Below are 21,446 nucleotides of genomic sequence, written 5' to 3' on the forward strand. Positions count from 1 at the left end.
AGCTAATTAACTGTGGAGTGATCAGCATATGTGACCCAGGCTCAGTGACTGCAGTGAAAGACAAACTTCTTAGGGAGATCTGACAAAACAAGATCTCTCCCACCTGCCTTGACACCCCAAGATGCAGCTGGTTACCTGGGACCAGAAGATAAAAAGAAAGGATATAGTTCCTGGGCTATGTTAAAGTTGGGCCATTAGTCATCCTGTTAGACTCTTCGAATGCGACACATGCACTTTATCATGTGCATGTGATGGGTGTACAGACCTCTTCCCCATTCATATCAGTTGTATCCTACCTTGAAAGAACGTACTAGCACTATGTGCAATCTGATATCATAACATATCTCAGCAAAGCCTCCCATGGGTTTCAAAAGTATATTCACAAGTTACCAAAACAGTAAGAATATACGCTGGCGCGTACTGGGAGTAATCAGCCTCCGCTTTCTTTCAAGCTCTGCATGTGATCCTTGCCATTCCCTTCCTCTCTGTTCCCATTGTGCTTTGAATGTCAAAACCACTCAGGACTCCCAGAAGAGGCATCTAAGCCTTCCATATGAGCCAGCAAATGCTTACTTTTATATGACCATCTTCACCTTTCTGAAGATGTGTGGTGCTTTGTGTTCTGCTTTCTTCTAAATTAACCATGTTCCATGTATTTCTCAGCCCTCCACTCCCAAAGACCAACATTAGTGAAATATTTAAAAATGGAAGACAGACTAGGAAAAAGAATAAATTTATAAAACATCTCCCATCAGATGAGCTGCTGACAAACTCTACCACAAGACTACCTCAGTTGGTTTCCCAGTGGTGCAGGATTGTACCCAGGGCACCTGGATTACATAGCGACCCCAGCATAGTCCATTCCTCCCTGTGTTGTCCCAGGCACTCCTTGCTCCAGTCTCTTGCTGTGTGGGTGCCCAGGGGCACAATGGAGGTGCTGAGCAACTTGCACACTTCTTATTTCAGCTGAGCACCTCACCTTGCAGGTCTTCAGCTGCTGGCCTGTATGTGAATGGGTATTTGGCTTGTGATAAATGTACCAAAGTTTTTTTTAATTCCCTCCCTTTAGTACTTAATGCTTAATTGTCATCATCCAGGAAAGCCATGTTTAGACTGCAATGGAAACAGGTACCATTATGGCTAGCTGATGCAAGAGTGGTTTATTTTCCATTGTAATAGTTCTTTAAACAGATCCTGCATTCATATATTTTATTCCTTTGTTGGAATAAAAATCTTTGTTGTAGGCTACCAGACAGCTATAAATAGCCATCGTGAGTATTTATACTGAGGATAATCTCAGGAGAAGGTATTTTTAACTTTGCACATTGTTTAGAATAGGAAATTCTTTTAATGCCCACATTTCCATTCCTGATGCTATTAGTTTTTCTCCACAGCCTCTTATGATGTATTCCACTCTTTCTTTCTCCTTCTCAGCCAATCTGCTCCAGAGGCAGGCTTGAGTTAATTTTATTTTTTTTTAAGGAAAATGCTAACTTTGGCCTTTTGCGACTGTGTGGGAATTCAGTTCATTTCATGGGGCTATCAGAATGTAAGCAAGATATCTCACTAGGCTGTCACCATAAATTGGGTAATGAATGAGCACTTTATTTCTCTTGCACATTGAACTAACGTGCTTGTTAGAATAACAGTGGCCAATCTATTTTATACTCCCAGAGAAAGTATTCCACTTTTTTTTTTGGCAAGTTTGTGAGAGCTGCTACTTGTACCAATACTCACGTTAATGCTGGACAAAAGAAAAGTAGTATGCTGAACCATACTTCTAACTTGAAACTACAGTCCCCAATAAAGCCTGTTATCACATAAGTCAATAAATAATTTCAATCTACAAAATCAACAAATATTGTTTTAACTTGCAAACTCTTTGTATGTGGCCACATTCAAAAGAGGTATAAGCTGACACAGTTTAAAATGAAGCCTTTGAGAGAAGTTCACTGTTGACCTGCAATCTAGTCAGGGCTTAATTTCTTAAAAATATGGCTTTTAATCTTGAAAGTGACTGACACATGCAAAGCATCACAGTCAATGGAAATTAGGCAGCTTCTAGACAGTGAAACCCTGGATAATCAGGGTGAAGTTTAGCTAATTATTTCACAGCTAAAATTAGGTACGTACTGTCTGGAGATATGTACTGTCTGGAGATCCAGATTTTAAAAGGCTTTTCAATACCTTGTGATTTTGTCTTTGACAGTGTTGATCTCTAATGGGGCTCTGCAGAAGCCAGTCTGTGAGTGCTCTTGAAAATGTCACCCAAACTCCCTGCCACTGCCAGCAGCCCCAGAGCATCCTTTTACCCCCTATGAGAAGGGATGGTGGTTTTGGAGGTGAAAGATGCATAGCTTTGCTTTCTCCGTAGAGTTGATAAGGACAGGATTTGTAGTCTGTAGCTCACCCCCACCCTTCTTGTAAAACAGTGCTCTTCACTTCGTGGGAATTGTATTTGCATTTTTTGAGAGCTCATGTTACTGTTAATTTGGCTATTATATTCATGTTTGCCACAAAAATATGGAGATAGATGTGTATGCATAATACGCACTTTTGAAACACTGCTCTATATGAGGGCTGACGGCCACAGAGCCACTCCCTGTGCTAATGATAAGAGAGAAGAAATTGGGAGGACAAGAAAACTCACACAAACCCTTTTCAGTCCAGACTCCATCTTGTTTTGATCTGTCGAGTGAGCCATGTAATATTCAGAAAGATCAGAGCTTAATATCCAATCTGCAGTGTTGTTTGCCTGAAGATCACAAGTTATTAAACATTCCTATTAAACAGAAAATTTGACCTTCAAGACTATGTAAATGTTAGGGAAGTCCTCTTGCTGCTTGGAGAGTGGAGAGAGGCTGAATGCTTAGATATGCCTTCCTGGAGAAACATGCCAGGTATCCAGGCAAAAGGGCTGGGTTCTTCTGCCCAAAGGCATCTGATGACCTACCCCAGGCAGCTATTTGTAGTCTTGGAAGGTCTTTGCTGTAAACCATCAACAATCAACTGGGGAAAGAACTCTGGGAAGTACAATGAGTATGCAGTAAGCTCAGCTACCCTGGGAGTACTCCTGCCCTGTGTAAGCAAAACCCAGGGGAACAGCAGCAATCAGATGGGCACAAAGACTTGGTTTCATGGCTACCCCAGGGTCAGCACCGGCTGTGCTATTCCAGCAGGGAAGCCAATAAACACTGGAGGTCAGCAAGAAGAAAGGTGATGGATTGCAGCCACATTGATGTCTCAACTCCCAGGTCAAAGATGGCAGGGTGTGTCATGAATGGAAGTTTTCTGCATGTGCCATAGCCTTGGCTGAGAGGCAGTTTTGCTGAGTTATCCTGTAAAGGTGCCCGGTGTAATGTGTCCACAAAAACCTGGCTGGAAATCACCAAGTTTCTCACATTCTCAGTTAATGGGATTTAGTGAAAAGATTTCTTTCACAGTTACCTTGCCTTTCTTATCTGATGAAACTGGGGCTTGATTCAGTCTTAGTATTTTTCTCTTTTCTCTGTTGTCTAGAATGTGACTAGATCAAATTTCCCCTTTCTGTCATGAACATTAGTGGCTTATTCTTTTTACATGAAGATTTGTTCAACAATAAAATCTGTCCCAGATTGCAGTTACATAATATTCAGGGTCACAGTAATCATGGCAGAATCTGTCTCCCTCAGTAGGACTGCACTGATGGAAATAAAAATAACCCAGCAGGACTTTTTGCAGGATTTTGCTACTGCACACATCATTCCTTGGGACTTGATCCATGAAAGATAATCAATTTTTAGGCCCATTGCATTGAGACGTTTCATACCTTAACTTTTAGTTATAAGGTAGAACAAAAATGGTACTTGGGCTGTTCTCTAAGAGCATAATGGACTGCATAATTTCTTTGATGTTGCTGTTCTATACATACTGTCAAGGGGCTTTGAATCTGAAGTGTCATGAAATAAAAAATTAGCGTATCTGAAGGGGTGCAGAATCTTCTCAGAGATGTTTTGTGCTTGTGTTCTTTCTATTTCCTCTCCACTGTCTTCTCATCAACAGAGTCTTCCATTTCCAGTTCTCAGTCATCCTCCCAGGAATTATTGATGTCAGAGGAAAAGCTTCAATGTGCCTTTGGTGGTTTCACTGTGGGTGGAGGAATGATGATCTAGGGGAAGGCTGACCAGCTGAAAAACTCATGGCGCTTTCTTCATTCATGTTTTTCTATACCTGATATTCTTTATCCTCTATTCAGGATGGCTGGGAAAGTATTTTGTCTTTGAAAATTGTGAGGCCATACGTAACTATTTTCAAAGAATGCCAGGATAAAAGTTTTGCACAGTTTCACTGAATGAAGATCCTGTTACTAAAGGGACCTCCCATTCAAGCGAGTCATTATCCTCTGGTCATGACTGTAACTAAGTCCTCTATATTCAAATGTACATTGAAGAGCCGTGCCCACTCACTTGTTGCTTATGGGCTCCCCCCCCAGTGAAATGAACACAGGATGTGATTACCTGGGGACACCAACACCAGTGAGGCTGCACAAAGACTGAATTTGGCTTGGTCTTTGTCATGTACATTCTTGCATCACTCCTTGCTGAAGACATCAGCAGACACTTAAGAACTCACAAAATATAGCCAAAGATCTAATCAAGAAATTAACCATTTTGTTTAGAGTCTTCATGAGCAATTAGGGCTGCTAATAGTTGATATAACACTTCTGGGAGAAGAATTTATGCTACAGGTATTCTTCCGTGCCCAGCCTGTATGGAGAAGGGCAAAGAGAAGTCCTTTGCTATTTTAGTGTTATCTCTTTAGAATGAGCTGTAACAGCTGTGCCCCTGCAATTTTTTCTGTTCCCACTGCCAACATAGCAGTGGTCCCATCAGCACAGTCTAGAAGTCTGTTAGAATTCTTCCACTGCTGTTGCTAATACAGATGGAGCCTTTTACTCTTGTAAAAATACCAGCATTTTAATAGCAGAAGTAGATGTGTGCATCTTTGGATTGCAATGTTATGAAATGTCAGTATCATTACCATGTTTTCCCTGGCTAAGGATGCCTTCAAAATTTATATGGTGGCTTCTAATCTGTCTCTGTGGGCTACACCACTTGGACACGTACACACCCACTGCTATCAACAGGATTTAGGGGAGTTTTGAAGAGCTTTACTGTGTTGGGGCCTGAGTAGTTTTGAAGTGTCCCCTTGCATTTCTGCAGGAAATCTGCGCAAGATTAGAGTTAAATTTTAGTCTGCTCAGCCTGTTTTCATCAAGATAGGAACTGTTTAATTCCACTGATGGAAGTATGGAGGGTGTATGATTTCTCGTACTACACAGGTATGTTAGAAGAAGCGTAAGGTGAGGAGAGTCTTCTTCCCATAATACAGCAAGACGGAAGCATACTATGCAGTGGATGAAAATTGCTAGATAATAGAAATGCTGCCAGAACAAAAGAAATTTTGCCAACTGGCCTATGTTGAAGGTATGCCTCACTGCCATCCTAGTGCATTGGTGAGACCTTGTGAATTTCTTAAAATTTTGGGTTAAATTCTGAAAATACAATCTTGGTGACTACAAATGCTTATAATGGTCTGTGTAATTTGATGGTAGTTTAAAAATTATTTTAAAAAGGTCCTTGACATCAATAAAAATGCTTGGGCTCATCCTTCAAACCTTATGGGTAGCTTAACTTCAAAATTAAATACCAGATCTTGTAAGTATGGACAAAGGTAAAAATACAGTAGAGTATCATCGTAACAGACTTAAGGCTGTGCCAACCGTGATTAATTTCGAAGGAAGCATTAATTTCCTTTTCCTGTTTTTCAAGAATTTTTATGTGTAGGAGAAATGCCTTTGCTGCATAGACATTTTTTAAAAGAATGGCTTTAAAGGGCACAAATAAGAGTCTGAATCCAAATGTTTTGCTAGTACTTAAAGAATCTTTGTTTAACTCCTGCTTCCTTTTTTTTTTCATGCTAGAGTGTGGCTGGAGCCAAGATCAGTATATAGCAGATGTGGGCAAAAACCAGCAATGGAATAATAATAACTGCCTGTCCATCAAAATGTGTTTTGTTTGACTGGCTAGTACTTTAGCACAACAAAAAAAAAAAAAAGAAAGAAAAAAAGGGGGGGGGAACCCCAAACAAAAAAAAACAAAGCAGCAAAAGGAAGGATGCTTTTTTTCTTTTTGCTGCAGATACAAGGAAGAAAATGAACACAAACAGTGATTTGAGATCCCAGGTTTGTGTACGCTTCTCAGAATATTTACTCTGGGTACATTTGTCATCCAGGTTCAGGGGGAATAAGCACCAGGTGATGTTTGTTTCTGAGAATACCATTTGGAGGTAGCAATCCTGTGCTGGGCATGTGGCTTGTATAAATATTTAGAGGAGCACATTAGGTTTAAACTGGAGCTAAATAGACCCACAGACAAGAGCTGGAGCACCTGGTTACTGCAAGGGGGTTTGCTAACACTATTATAAGTATTATAATACTTAATATAATATACTAGTATAAGTAGGGATTGTGTATATATACATGAAAAGAGCTTTTTATATCTCTAGCCAGTCATACTGTACAATTATTTCTGATCTGTCTGTTAAGTTGCTCATGCAAATTGCACTTGAGCTTTGTGTGTTTCACCTCTGGAGGAAAGTTATCCTTTAGTCAGTATTAGCAGGTTCAAAACTATTAGCCTGTGCTTGTTTTGGTTGTTTTGTTGTGTAGGGACCGAATACTTATAACTTTCATAATTTTTGCCTGTAGAAGTATTTAGACAGAAAACCTTTTATGTAGGTTCTAACTCCTACTTTTGAAACAGTATTTCACTATTAAGTGAAGGTAAGTGTTTTGGAGAATTTCACAGAAGTAATTATCACATATTAAAGGTAATAGGAGAGAAAGCTGGAAGTAACTTGTTGGAAGTGGTGTAGGTAGAGAATACTGCAGGTTGAAGTAAACCACAATGCTCTCTCTAGGCCTTTCAGCTGCTGTTTACTAATGAAAATAACATTTGTTCTTCCTTTCATTGTGATATTTTGGCACATCACGTGGATGAGGACCACAATAATTGCTACTTAATTTATCAGGTTTAGTTTACAAACTACAAATGCAGCTTGTAAGGTAGAAAAAGTAGTCCTTTGGTCCTCTCCTTACTGGGCCAGGGAACTCCTGAGAATAAGGAAGAGACTACTGTCTGCTTGATGCTGAGCATATGGCTGGGATGCTGCCTGGTCTTTACATAGGCCATGCAAGACTGGGCAAGGCTCTGAACGCCCACTCTTTTAACTGTGCTTTTAAGGAAAGATCGTGAAGCATCTGGCCCTCAGCTAGAAAGTCAGAACGCAGGAAATGCCTTTGCATGCAGCATTTGCCAGCAGTGGTTTCTGGTATGTTGGTGGGTGGGTTCTGAACATGGTCATCTTGATAAGAAAATGCCTAAAGCCAGAACCTGTTAATCCTTCATCAAAGAATCATTTTCTTTATCTCTCATTTCAATTAAATGTAGAGTTTCTAAAAACAAAAACTCACTGTACTCCTGTCAGAACCACATTTAACCTCTTAAGCCTTGTCACATGCATCAGGAGTAGCCAGGTCACAGTTAAGGTTCAGGCTTATCTTCCCAGTTGAATCTATTTCCCTTGATGTTCTCCAAAAAACTTTGTATCCCCTGAAATTTTGTATGTTATGTATTACTGTAGATGAGTTTTTTCTGGGAAGATTTTAGAGGAAAAAATAACAAAAATGTTATGATGTTTCAAGAAGTGTCCTTATTTTGCTTTTGTGAATTATAAAAATGTAAATATAAAAAATTCTCCTGTCTGGAGATTATTATTATTATTCATATTTTTCCTCCTAAGGAAGAATGGAGAAAGAAAACATACCATAATTTGATTTGGTTATTTGAGAGGTATAGTGTCTAGGGTTTGGGGTTTGATAAGTACGCTTTTAAAAATGTATTTGGGATTCAAATAGAAGGGTGTGGATGAAGTTGGCTTTTGAAAAGGGATTGCATTTAAGAGGAATGTATTTTCAAATAATACTGATAGGAATAAAATACCATTGAAGGATCACATTATGCTTGTTTCTTTTCTGTATAGTTTCTTACACCCCCAAAATATCTGTTATACACTATTATTTGGGTTCAGAACTGGTCTAGGCCAGCTAGTTTTGTATAGGATCCCAAGTGTTACAGATGTACATTTAAATCCTATCGAGTGATGCAGAAGTAATCTTTGCCCTTGATGGTGCTTGGCCAGGCAGGACTTATTGGTCCCTTCCACAGTGCAGAGGGGTGGCTTGCTGGGGCTTGCTTGAGACACATGGAGCCACAGTGCAGGGTGAAACCCATATAACCACTTGTTTCTTGTTGTGTATTTCCCATCTGTCTTAGTTACATTAAGCACCCAAGCTCCCATCGTGTGGGCTCAGGGTGCTGGTTTCCTGCCACAAAGGCTGCGCACACCACTGTCAGGTCCTCCTTGTATATAAGGATGGGTGGATGGGACAAGTGCGTGAGGAGAAAGGGAGCAGGATGCCCTGTGAACAGCATCCCTTTGGAATCACCACCTCAGTTACACCATTGCCCTCAGACAGGCTGTCCAACCTGGCCATGGGGAAGAAGCCTGCTCGTGTGTTATGAATCCCATGTTGTCACAACACTAGACATGAACCCATTAACCACCCACCCCAAGATCAGTTTGGATTTCATTATGCAGTGTACTTTGAACAAGTATCAGTGTCCTTGACATTTTTAATGAGCATATCAGAAGTATGCATCTTGGCTCCCTTTCTCCTCTCTAAACACGTTGGGAAAACCCAAAGATCCTTGATTGATTTCTGAGCTATCTGGAGGCTTTAGAAGCTCTTGCTAAGATAGCGTCTGGCTTATCAGAGCCTGAAACAGTCCTCTCAAGAGCTCCAACTTTAAAAAAGAGCTCAGTTTTATCACAGAACATCTCCTCAATAGTTAGTTTGCTTGTTGGCAGACTGTGACAAATTCTGTTTAATGTATCCATTCTGCTTTTAGGCTCTATGTTGGCATTTGGAGCAGATGGGATTTTTCTGATTTCTACAGGGACAAAACCTGAAGTCCTTGTTGAGTCTTAAGCTTAGAATTTCACGTCAGCTTCAGTGTAAACGAACGAATGCTGGTGAAAAAGCTTGCAAGCCTTTTTTGAAAGAAAAAAAAAGATTGTTCTCAAATATTAAAAGTGTTTGAAACTCTGCCAAGTTTCTGAAAATGTTTCTGATTTCTCTCTTTCATAGTTTTCTGCAATGTTTATTGGAAACATGATTTTAATAGTTTTGAAGAGTTTTAGTGAATAAAAGTGTCTAGTGTCTGTTTTAGTGAGATGTTGGTAGTTATGACTCTGAAAACCTGGAAATGTTGGTCAGAAGCTCTGCAAATGCAAAGATGGTGCTCTAGAAATGGGTTTGTCTCCAGTTGCCTGCGTTTTGGAATGACGAAAATGCCTACTTTCCAAATGTAAGTTGTTTAGACTAGAAAGGTAAGACTCTCTTATAATGACTTATTTCAGGAGGAAGGGTGTAATATTGCATATGCATTAATCTCTCCAGAACCTCTAAATCCCATACAAGCCTGTGGAGGAGGAGTTCTTGGAACCCTTTCCATCCCATGAAGTTTATTCATAAAACATGATGCTCGGAAGCTTTCTCTAAGGGCACAAAACATGGTTATGAAACTATAGCCACAGCTCTAGATCCCAGGCTGCACCTTTTGGCAGATCTGGAGAGCTGATTTGCCTTTTGAAAGTGAAAATTGTTTTTCTTTGTAGTCAGTGGTTGATATTTGTCTATGTAAGTTGGACTATTACTGACCCTTTCGATAGCTATGATATTTAAATCTCCTTATGACAAGTCTGCCAGCTGTTGGGTGGAAAAGGCTATATTTTTCCTAAGCCATTTATTGACCGTTTTTTCATCATAATATGAGAAATTGAATGGGAAATGTGGTATATTGCAGAGGATGCAAGACCACCCCAGCAATGTGAGCTGGTAAGGGCTTCTTTTGCCTTCAAGAGTTTCAAAGGAGATTTGCCTGTTCTTTGCCTAGCAAAAGAATAGGTGAGGTTCAGGCCCTTTCTTTGCATCTTGCAGCATGCTGAAAAACTTTACTGGCTAGTGCAAATTTAGGAAAGGTGTATTTTCATACCAAAATCAAGTCTCAGTGAAGACTGTGCAGTGATGTGACATCCAGGACAATTGTACACGGATGCTGATCCCTGTGAGAGTGGTCCAGCAATTGAATTTTAAAGATGGTGGGAAGGTACTAGTTCTGTATTCATGTTTCCCTTAAACACAAGTGAATGCTTTTATTTGCTTTTCCTACTATCAGATCTGTGAGGCTTTTCTCACTCTCTTACTGAGCTGACTGATAAACTGCTTGGATGTTTACTTAGGCATATTATTAAAGCTCTCATGTGAGCTCCTGTGTTACACACACAGAAAAGAAGGTGTGAGGAATGCATGCCACCCTGTCCCTGCTCAGGTGTCTCTGAGATTACCCTCATCGTATGACCCATCTCCCCAGTCTGTGTCCAGAAATCTTTAGGATGTTGTGATGGCGGATGGGTAGGTTTTGAAGGAGGAACTTAACCCTGCTGTGATAGAGAAGCAGTCTTACAGCTTGGGGACTTTACCTGTCACCCCATGGTGCTGCTTCATCCCTCAGTCACTGGCTGCTGGGCAGATGATGATACTTCCTAAGTCCATGAACAATAACGGCAAAGAGTTGAGACAAACTTTTCATCTGCATAGATGTGTGTTTAAAAATGCTTTTAAATATGGCTACCTTAATAAGATGTTTAAAAATTAAAACTAAAACAGACCTAGAAAAATAACAAAACAACCCATGTACAGGGTAAAGAGTTGCAGCTGCCCATTTTCTTTCTTCCCATGGGTCTGCCTCCTGAGCTGCTCAAGGTTTAGCACTGGCAGAGGAGCCCAAGGCTTATGTGTAAGTGCTGGGGGCTTGGGTGTGCTCAGCAGAAGATCAGAGCTGAAAGGCTTTCCTCACATTGTTTCACCTGTTTGGTTAACAGCTCAGATGCTAAAGCATTTAGGCCTGTGGTACAAGGCTTTTTGTCTATGGTGCTGGCTGCTTGCCATCCTGGGCTGTGCTCAGGAGGCACTCAGCTGGGATATGGTTGTAACAGTGCTTGCACTTGTCTTCACCCAGGGCATCTGGGTTAGCGTGCATGAAGTCTGGAGGCTCAAGCACACTGGGTTGTCCTTTTGCAGACAGGTCAAGCCCCTTCATGTGGACTCGAAGGTTTACAGTGTATATAGGAAGAAATCATGGTCTTGAGATTTTGCTCAGACTTGGCCTATCCTGATAGCGTAAGGTGTGACCTGAGAGCCACAGGAGGAGCTGGGAAGTAGATATGCAGTGTCTTTGTTACTAAATCACAATAGATTCCAGGTACTTCTGCAGAAATAAGTGTTAGCACTTGGGTGTGCAGGGAAATAACAAATAAAAAATCTAGCTTTATTATACTGCGGTAATTTAAGTCCTCACATCACTATGTCCTTATGCACATGCTTTTATGTGAATAATGAACATCTATAGTGATTTCATTTTAACTCCTTGATACCCTTTTCTGTGTATTGCCCCGCAATAAGACCCTGCAGTGCAGACAGCAGTGCCTGTATGCATCAGAGGCCCAGCTGCCTGCCTGCAGGGGGCACAGGGAATTCTGCTGTGCAGAGAGATCGTTGCTCAGTGGACCAGGTGCAGTGTGGTTTGCCTTTTTTATTTCCCCATTGCTTTCCTCTAAACCATTAGGCGTGAGCCATGGCTGGAGGCAAGAATCCATCCTTGATGGAATGCCATCCTGATCTGATATGACAGGCCCTGTGGAAGTGTTCAGCCTTGATCCTTTGTTGCTTTCAAGAGGGAAATCCCATTAGTTAACAACAGCACCAGTGAGGCTGGAAGATTTTGTGTTTAGGTTTCCGTAAGACCAGAAGAAAGTGAAGAAAGAAACCTTTTCCTTTCCTTTTGTTTTGTTCTGATTTGTTTTGTTTTGGTTTCCTTCAAAAAAGGAGACCTGTTGGAAAAATATGTTGGATGTATCCTGTTGAATAGTCAACAAAATCTTATACTTCTAACACTATTTGATTTCCTATTTGGTTCCTCCCTGGAAGAAGCTGGAAAGGATTGCTGCACAGGGAGAATAACTGTCATGGGTTGCTAGGTCATCTTGGAAAGTGAAAATGGATTGGGGCAGAAGTGCTAAGGAGATTTATCAGACAGCAGGAGTTGTGAGTGAGTCTAAAAGTTAGGATAGAGATTAACAAGCTGAAGAAACCTCTGTATGAACCATAGAAGTGGAGGAGTGATGGGGACTATTCAGATTCACTCCTTGCCAGTTTGTTAAAGTGAATTTGAATGAAACTGAATGTATAACTAGCCCCTAATTTCCAAAGCATTTTTGTGTGGGTTTAGCAATCTGATTCCTGTCAAACCCAATGACTGTCATATTGACGCAAATACCAGGCAATATTTAGAAAATTCGGGAAAGGTATTTTGCCAAGCAAGAAAAAAAACAGCCCTTCTAAGATGCATTCCTATAGGGATCAGAAATACAGCAGAAGGGGGAAAAAACACACTGGCATGTTGACCACTCTAACAAAAATCATACTGTACTGGTCCTTTTTTTGGAATGTTTTTTTAAGTTTTCCTCTGGCTGGAGGCTTTTGAAGGAAAGAAAAGACTCATCTTCTGTCTTGAATTAACTTGGTTAATGATTAACAGAGCAGTGCAGTATGTGTGGTGTGTTTTAATTAAATCAGAGGAGACATGATTTGGACAAGATTTTAGTTTCACTTTGGAAGTTATTAAATAAACTGACACTGTTTGCTCTCCAAAAGTTCCTGGGAGCATCCAGTTAGTCAGTAATCCCTGTGCAACTAGTGAAATAAAGCCCCTTCCAAAACAGCTATGGGCCGTTACCAGACGTTAAAATAAATATTAAAAATGAGATAGGGATATAACTGATCATCAATCTGCATGAGGCAGGGTCATGGTCAAGGCTCCAACTTAATAATTTTTAGCTAAATTCAGAGATAAGAAAGGCCCAAACTCAGTATGTCTAGCTGAGGTTTGTATTTGGAATATCTCTGAGCTGTTCAAGTGGCATAAGCTGTTGAACAGTTGCTGCCTTCGCTGGAATTCGGATGGCTTTTGCTAGCTGAGTTTATTGTATTGTTTGTGAAGTGAGATCCTGAGCAGGGCTTGGATGCTGTTCACCAGTAAAATTCAGAGTATCATAAGATAGGAGCTTTTGGTACAGGAACGTGTCCATAAATTGGCCCAGCAGGAAATGCTCCTCTCTTCCCAGAGCTGCGTGCATGTGTGCCTGTATACACATTTATATAAACTCTTCCAGCAGAGAAAGATCAAGCTTGAAGCCTGGACTTAGACCGTGGCTTCAGGCTGAAGTGAGACAGTGGATGCTCTTGCTGCTGTGTGGTGGCACACAAGGGTGAATGGATCCCATGCTTCACACTTAATGAGTTTACTAGTTTTTACTGGGGTGTCTGTTAAGGAGCTTTGGCTTAGGCTTTTTCACCTGTGCCTGCTCAGCAGCAAAATTAAGGCATAACCTCTTTTAGCTAGAGATGCATCTATCCTTTGTGTTTGTATCACACTTACCACATTGTGGTTTTTTCTGGCCTTTGTGGCTAAGTTTGAACTGAATAATGATGTTTAGAGCATGCATGTTGATGTATTAAAAATAGCATGAATAATTTTATATAAAACCTGTTGTTGAAATTAACTATTGCCACAATAGTGAACTCCCATCTACATTATTGGCATCTTATTCAGTTTTCTGTTTTGTGGACTCTGCAAGTGCTATCCTACATGGCTATGAGGAGAAGTCCTACAACTCCAGTCATGGGTTTCTGGGCTTTGAGTACTATCCTTTGCATTGCTAAAGCTGAAATTTATTAATAGCAGTTATTGCTCCAAGCAAGCTACAATTTAGATACAAGAGAGACAGAAAATTTTAAAAATTGCCAACCAAAACAATAGATTGCTTTTTATTGTTGTGAGAATTGGCATGTGTCCCTGAAATACACAAAGCACAAAAGAATGGGTGCAAAAATGAACAGAGAAATGGTGGCCCTTACCTCTGCTGCTGCTGGTACATGGAGAGATGTGGGCTCCTGCTCAGAGCAGGAGGGGACCAGAGTCTGACCATCACTAGAGGCAGTGCCAGAGCATAGGGAGAGGAGGTAAAGATAGCCTTTGTGATTGCTTCCCTCATACAGTTTCCTCCATTTCACTTGCTTAAATCACCAGAAGGTAGCTATATACTGGCTGTTATATGGAGGCTATTGTTTGGATCTTAGCATTTATTTGAAAGAGGTGAAAACATGGCATAAAACAAAAGCTATGCTTTGGTTAAAATAGTCCATCACACCCTTGAAATATTATGCTGCTTTATTTCTGGATTGCACATTGCCCCATAAGTAACTGATAGAGAATGCAAGCACCAGCAAATATGTTTTCCTAATCAGGTTTCAATTTACAGTGGAAGTTCTCCTTGGAATAGCATTTGAATGCTTCTTTTGGAGTTTGTTTTGTTTACTGCTACAGCCATACATACAGTCAGTAACTTTTCCATGTGAGAAGCAAGATAATAGTATGTCAAGAGCTGATGACAGTCAGAGAAAATTCCCTGCAGAGGACCAAACTTCTGCCTGTGCATCCAGGGCCAGCCTGTCCCACCAAAGCAGGCATCAGATAGGTTTGAGTTCTGCATGGGCTCTATATGGGTCTTCAGTACCTGGAAGTGCATTATTGCAAGTTTTTACCATTTCGGGCTTTAGGATTTTGAGTTTTAACATAACAGGGTTGTGTTCCCAATCCTGCAGAGCTCACCTATGCAAAAAGTAGCTCTGTTGTCTGCTAAGGCATTAGTTACATGATAATGTGTCCTTGTGAGCATGCAAACTTTGTCTGCATGTGACTCCATGATTTGCATATGCATATGTCCAACCCCACAACTACATATTCCAATCTGAGTAAGTCTTTTAATACATATATCCACTTATACGGCTGTGTAAGTATTACATGCAGGTTTCACTGAACACATTAAAAGATTTGGTGCTGCTGTTCTTTATAGGTATCCAGATGGATATAACTACAGGTTACAGCTGAAAAATAACGGGAAGAGTAGATGTCATAGCCATAGGACAGTTTCTTAGTACTGAACCCTGTAAGAGAACAGAAGACTTACCACTGGCAAATGGCAGAATCTCCTAGTGATATTTAGAACTTGTGATATTTAGAACTGGACTTGAAAAAAAACATGCAAAACATAGTAAGAGACAAGTCAGCATTATTTAATGATGAAGTACATAGCCTTGTTTTTATGAGTACTCAAGAGATTATTCCAAGACCTTACGTATGGGTTGCCAGACTTTACCTGCTGCATACAATTTAATGTGCCAAATGTTGTTCATGCCAGTGTCCTACAGTGAAATCTCACAGGAGGGTGAATGCAGATGCTTTTTGCCTTGTAAGATGTATACACTGAGTTCCCTGCAGTGAACTGTACTGGGGCATTTCAGAACAGACCTTAAAAAAGCCAACTGTGTTTGTCTACTCCATGAGAACATGAAAGAGACTGTGGCATCTTTTATTTTCCCAGGGAGGGAACAGTTAAAAATATTCTTCAAACAAGAACCAGATGTTCATGTCATTAGAATGGATTTTCATAAAAAACAGAGTTGTGTTTCTCTTGCAAAATGCCAGTAGCTTTGCAAAATTCACTACAAGTCTGCCTACTTATTTCAGACTAGTGGCATAGCAGGGTGAGCTATTTACTGTCTCTGAAACAAATCAGATATATTTCTGTAAGTTATGTGCCCGCCCATTTTAAAACTGCCTCAACTTGGAAAAGGACTAAACAAAGAGCTAAAGAAGCATGAAGATAGTTGAATAACAGGGCAAAACCAGTGACTCGCACAGCAAATCCCCTGCTGAAAAACAGGTACAGAAAGGTATAGGCTACGTATGGAAAGGTATGGGCTGGATAGTGCATGTGACCCTGTCAGGTTCTAAATTCACTGTAATCTCAAAGGAAAAGAGATTCCCAGGCTACTGTGATCAGCTCACTGAACAGTCTGCCTTGTATACGGAATGGTTAAAATAACAAACAAAACATTAAGTGGCTCTCTGGATGACCTCTGGACATTCCTATTGTTAGTATGAGTAGATGTTGGAACCTCCCAGTAATAACTTCCTTTGGAAAGCCCTTATGGCTCCTTCCTGCTCCTCATCTTGCTGCTTTTAATGTTGAGAAGCTAGGAAAGGCCTTGTAATTTCTTTCCTTGTAGTAATGGATGAGCCTACATTCTTATGAAGCCATTTGATTTAAATTCATTGGTGTAAACTAGGGCATCCCTACTTTAGTTAGTTTCTCTTTTTAGTGTCTTGCTTAGAGGTTTTGGCGTCCTGGAGCCAAGCAATAATCTTTGAAGCATCAGAATATACAAGGAAAGCAGGTTGAGACGCTCATCTCCTGCCCCCATCATTTTTCATGCTTTAGATGCCCATGTGAATAATTGAAATGATCCAGGGAAGGTGATTTGCCTCTTCCTGCTCCATATGCAAGAACTTCATCTCAGGGCTACAGTGTACTGAGAGTATTTCTCTCAGTTAAGGTACTAAAAAAAGCAAACAGCAAATATTTGGCTTTGAAATAATAGATTATTAAGTGCAAAGATCTAGAAGAGACTCAGATCCTCCTCCTACTTTTTTTTTTTTTTTTTCCCCCACAGGTAAGCATGGAAATATCTTGTCTATGTCAGACTCTTTCAGGGAATCAGTTCTGCTTTGATGTAAACTTACAGAGCTGCTGGCTCCTCACCCAGCTCTGTTAATGCTTAAAATTGCACGTGTTGGCTTTGGAGAAGCCTGTTGTGCTGCAAACTGAATCACAAATGTCCCTATAGTTCTTGTTACAACAGTGATGTTCCTCAGCTGAATGGGTCTTATGACTGATGGGCGCAATGAAGGTGAAACATCAAGTCTTGCATCTGATGTCTGATTAAAATGTGTATTTTGGCAGAACAATAATATAATCTCTCTTTAACTAATGCTCTTCCAGAGGGAAAAATGACTCCCTTCTCAACAGCTTTTTTTTTAAGGACTGTCCACATTTACACTGCCTTACATGTCCTCTTTCCCTTGAGGTAAGGTAGAAGAAATGGAGACGGCTTGCCTGCTATACCATCCGTCATCTCACTTGTAGATCTCTCTGCAATCACAGAAATGGAATCCATGTTTTTCTCTCTTTGTAATCAGCACTATTGACCTTTCCTTGCTCCAGACCAGAATTTCAGTATATTTTATACACTAGAATGTGGATTTTTTTTTTACATGTACTTTAAAACAAGGTGCTGGGGCTGCAGAAGGTTTATGTGAACTTCTTGGAGTATTTCAGACCTGTTTCTGAGTGTGCAAAAAACTCTGAGCTTCTACATGTGAATCGTTCACATCTATAGAGCACAAATTCGTACCTTTTCACAAAAATCTATCTCCTTGAAAATGTAGAGGGAGATTTTGGGAGTTAAAAAACTTGGTTATTGACTGCAGGACTTGAGCAGGACATAAATGAGTATCAATGCCTCAAGCATGCAGATACTGATTTCTTGCAAGCTCTGAGAAAAAAACTGTCAAGGTTGACACTTCCTTGGACATCCAGCATCCCCCCTGGCTTGATGCAGAGAGGATTACCTTGGCGCTCACTTCAAGGTAAGAGTGCCACCTACTGAACCCACACACTCCTCCCCGTAGAAGGGCGAGTTTGCAGTAGAGGTTCCCCTTTGGAGTACTAATCCATCCACACCCACTCTTGTAATTTATGAGGTTTAACAAGATCAGATCCTAGGGTGTAATGGCTGAAGCACTGCATAGTAAGCTGTTTCAGTTTACTCACATATGTGGGCTTAAAGGGGTATGACAGCCAAGCATGTAAAATCATGGTAACTGATGGCGCCTCTATTTAAATTACTTACTTTGCATTTCTGTTTCCTGCTTCATTCACTGGATTAGATGGAAGAGCCTTGAGGAGAGTCTCTTAGGTTGGATTTAGCCCTGGTTTTCATCCCTTTGCAAATACAAGATATTCTTACCTGGAATGCAGTTGATCTTGCAGCTGCTTCTCACCTCCCTGAATTTGTTCCTGTTTGGCAGTCACCCTCCAGTCTTTCGAGCCATCTGATCAGGCTTGACCTTTCACAAGTTAGATTGGGTGCAAGTGCCTGAAAAATGCTTAGGCAATGATTTATGATCAAAAGGGAGGACTGTTTCCTGGACCATTGTTTTATATTTGGATCCTCTCCTCTCATCATCTCTTGGCAGGCTGGAATGTGAGTTTCCTACAAGCAAATACTTGTGAAGGCACCTCTGTGCAGTGCTCAGGCTGCTTGGTGCTCAGGTTCCTAAACAGCAGTGCTTCTTGTGAAAGCTGAATGGGAAGCAGGCATTTGTTGGTCAACTTGAGCAGCTGAGAGTCTGCAGGAATTTCTGTGACGGGGACCCAGACATAGCAAAGAGGATCTATTAGAGAGAATACAGTAAAAAAAAAATAAATAATCATATGATCAGAGAGCAGAGGCAAGTGAAGGGAGAGGAGGAGGATACAAGATAGATTATGAGCTTGACAATAGGCAAATAGTGTCATTAGGGGAGCTACAGGACCGACCAAATGGTTAACCTGTGGGGTGGAAAGAGCATCCAATGAGTCTCGCATGCCTGAAAGGATAATGGCATTTTTATTATCTCATTCCACGCCCTGATCATCCGTCCATTTGCTCCCTGGAGCTGGCAGCAGTTTGCACTGATTCATACGCTGCAGACATGATCAGCAGATCATACTGCAGGCAGAACTTGTCAAGCCTTTCCAAGTGAGTTGCCTATTTATTATGATATCTGTATGGATTTAGCCTTTTGGTGTTGTGTAGGAAATACTGGATTTTGGCAATGGGAAACAGGAATAGAATGGTGTTGGGAAGCTGGTTGAACTGGGGAATAAGCATTGAATGCAGACTGTTCTTTTGCTCTTCTTTTTGCTATATTGTGCTCTATTGTCTAAAGGAAAAGCCTTTGCATTTATGCATTTCTCCTACCTAAATTGTAGAATTTAAATTGCTTTGTTCAGTGGCAGAAGAATTTTTTGTTCAGTGGCAGAAGAAGATGTTGGAAAGAGTGGTTGTTAATTGGAGTTCTGCTAATGGGAAGTTTGCAGAAGTTTCATAGTTTGTGTGAAAGCTTTCAGATAACTCAGATTGCTTAATTCACTGAGCAAAAGTCCTCATGGCACATTCATCTCTGACTGTGGAAGGGAAGTGGGAGAAGAAAATCAATTAGTCTCTGTAACACAGCCAAAGAAATTATCTGCTTTATTTGGATCCTGTGCTGTTGTTTTGTTTGTCTGCTTTGTATGTTGAGGGGTGGGAAACAGGACACTACTAAGTTTCTAAAATACTGTTATTTATATCAGGGTTTTGTTTAAAATTTGGGGGAGGTTTTGAAAAGCAACTGGGACTCCTGGGTGCCTGTTTCTTGATTTTCCAGCATGAAACACTGTGCTTTTGGAGGGAGAGGTTGCTCAGGGATTTCTGAAACCCAGCCCCTCCAAGAAGTCCCTTCCAGGAATCTGAAATCTTTCATCATGTTTTCAGAAATTGGGCAATAAATAACAATTTAACTAAGAGCGTGTCAAATGGGTTTGTTTTGTGTTGGTTTGTGGTGGAATACAGACACAAGCCACAGTTACCAGCCCTCCCATACTGCTGTACGGGAATTGGGAGCAGCCGTGGCGGAGCATCAGTTTCTCTGCAACCAGTGTGAGGGGAAATGAAGAGAGGAGACAGGGCAAAGTGGGCTAGGTTTGGGCACTTTAGTGCTGATATAACTGGTGGAAACCTTGATTCTTGATACCTACAGTGGGGAGCTGGTTTTGGGTTCAGTGACCCAAGCTGTAAACTTTGGACCCTTTCATTGGTCTGCACTGGGGCTGGTTTAGCTAGATGTTAAGGTCTGGCTGTTTTGTTTAAAAAATTAGAAATAATTGGATATACTTACTGAGAGAGATTCTGCTCCACTCCCCTTTGGGTGAGAGAGGTGTGCTGACTTTATGCCTGGCATATCTCTGAAGCATTGAGCGAGTGCGACGAGGAATGCCCTAGCTTGCATACACTGTAACACTCACAATTATGTTATGTGAATTGAGTTCACTGAAGTCAGTGAAATTATATCTGAGTGAAAACAATTAAATCCTCTTCTCTTGAAGCATGATTAACTACTATATGGTTGGTCTCCTGTATCTTGGGAGATTTGTGTCCTGTAGCAACTTTTAAACAAGACCAATCACACCTTGACAATCAGACATGGGTTTTCTTTTGTCAAGACTCACAGCAGCGTATTTGGGGAAGAAAAGCAAGGCTTTCTTTGGGTAGGACTCCTTAACAGAAATCAAATGTGTGGCCAAAATTTGGAAACTGATTTATTCCATTTTAACAAACATCTCTGTGACCTCAGGCCAAAAGCAGGGAAGACACCTTTAGCGTTACCCACAAAGGCTTCTTCAAAGCATTGCTCAGTGAAATACATGATGAAATACTGCCCTTCCCAGGCTGAGGCATAACGTAATCATTCCAAGTGCTCATTTCTTCTCAGGAAATTGTAATGGAAAAGAAAAGGAGTATTAAAATCCTTATAAGTTAACTCTCTGGAGACTCTCCATGGAAAAGGAGGAGGCTGTTATGCTCTGTTTTGAATGACATGCAATGCGATTGCTAACTTCTGGCAAATGTCCTCTAATGGCCCCTTTATATGACTGTTTCAGCTGCATCCTTTAAAGATACTCTCTATGCTCTCAGCAAACTTAAAGTATTTGTAGAAAATTTTCTAATTGCTTAATAGCTGGATATAATCCTGTTAACATTTGATACACTAGAAATTAAAAGCAGAAGCTCTCACCATTGCCAAGAAATCATTCCGGTTGGCCTGAAAATTTAAAAGACTGCTTAATAAATGTATAGGGATGGAATTGGCTCACTTTGCTGGACACTAAACTGTTTACTGTGCAAGTTTCTAGGGAAAGCAGAACTGTCTTTGCTAACAGGTAGGATGTTTTCTCCCAGCAAATTGGAACTTTCCTTCAGAATTCACAGATTGTTCATGGGCAGTTTGGTTGCTGGAAGTTCAGTCTTTTGCAGTCTTTTCATTATGATGTAAGTTATCTTTTCTGGTTTTCAGCTGGATGCTCAATACTAATAATCAAATAGGTCTTGTTAGGAGAAGAAAAGCATTGAAGGGGACACTTTTCCACAGACAGCAGCAGTTTTGGTGATACTATGTTATCTGGTTAACTCTGCTTCAAAATTTGATGCTTTTCATTTTCACTTGAAGCCATTTCTT

The 21,446-nt window shown here is 40.6% G+C and overlaps 1 protein-coding gene across 12 annotated transcripts in view; it reads left to right on the forward strand.

Moving 5' to 3' along the window:
- CALD1 (caldesmon 1) overlaps positions 1 to 21,446 on the forward strand; it is a 197,047-nt gene that overhangs the window by 123,069 nt on the left and 52,532 nt on the right. Inside the window, exon 1 of one of the 12 annotated variants that reach the window (XM_062616685.1) lies at positions 18,684 to 18,928. The exons of the other annotated variants lie outside the window; for them this stretch is intronic. Within the exon in view, the coding sequence (XP_062472669.1) occupies positions 18,882 to 18,928 (47 nt within the window). The 5' untranslated portion in view covers positions 18,684 to 18,881. Of the gene's footprint in view, positions 1 to 18,683; positions 18,929 to 21,446 lie in introns of those variants that run through there. 12 annotated transcript variants of the gene reach the window in all.

The sequence above is a fragment of the Pezoporus occidentalis genome, unplaced genomic scaffold, assembly GCF_034315485.1.
Source record: "Pezoporus occidentalis ecotype Australia unplaced genomic scaffold, CSIRO_AGI_Poc_V1 ctg19, whole genome shotgun sequence".
In the NCBI taxonomy this organism is placed as follows: Eukaryota; Metazoa; Chordata; class Aves; order Psittaciformes; family Psittacidae; genus Pezoporus; species Pezoporus occidentalis.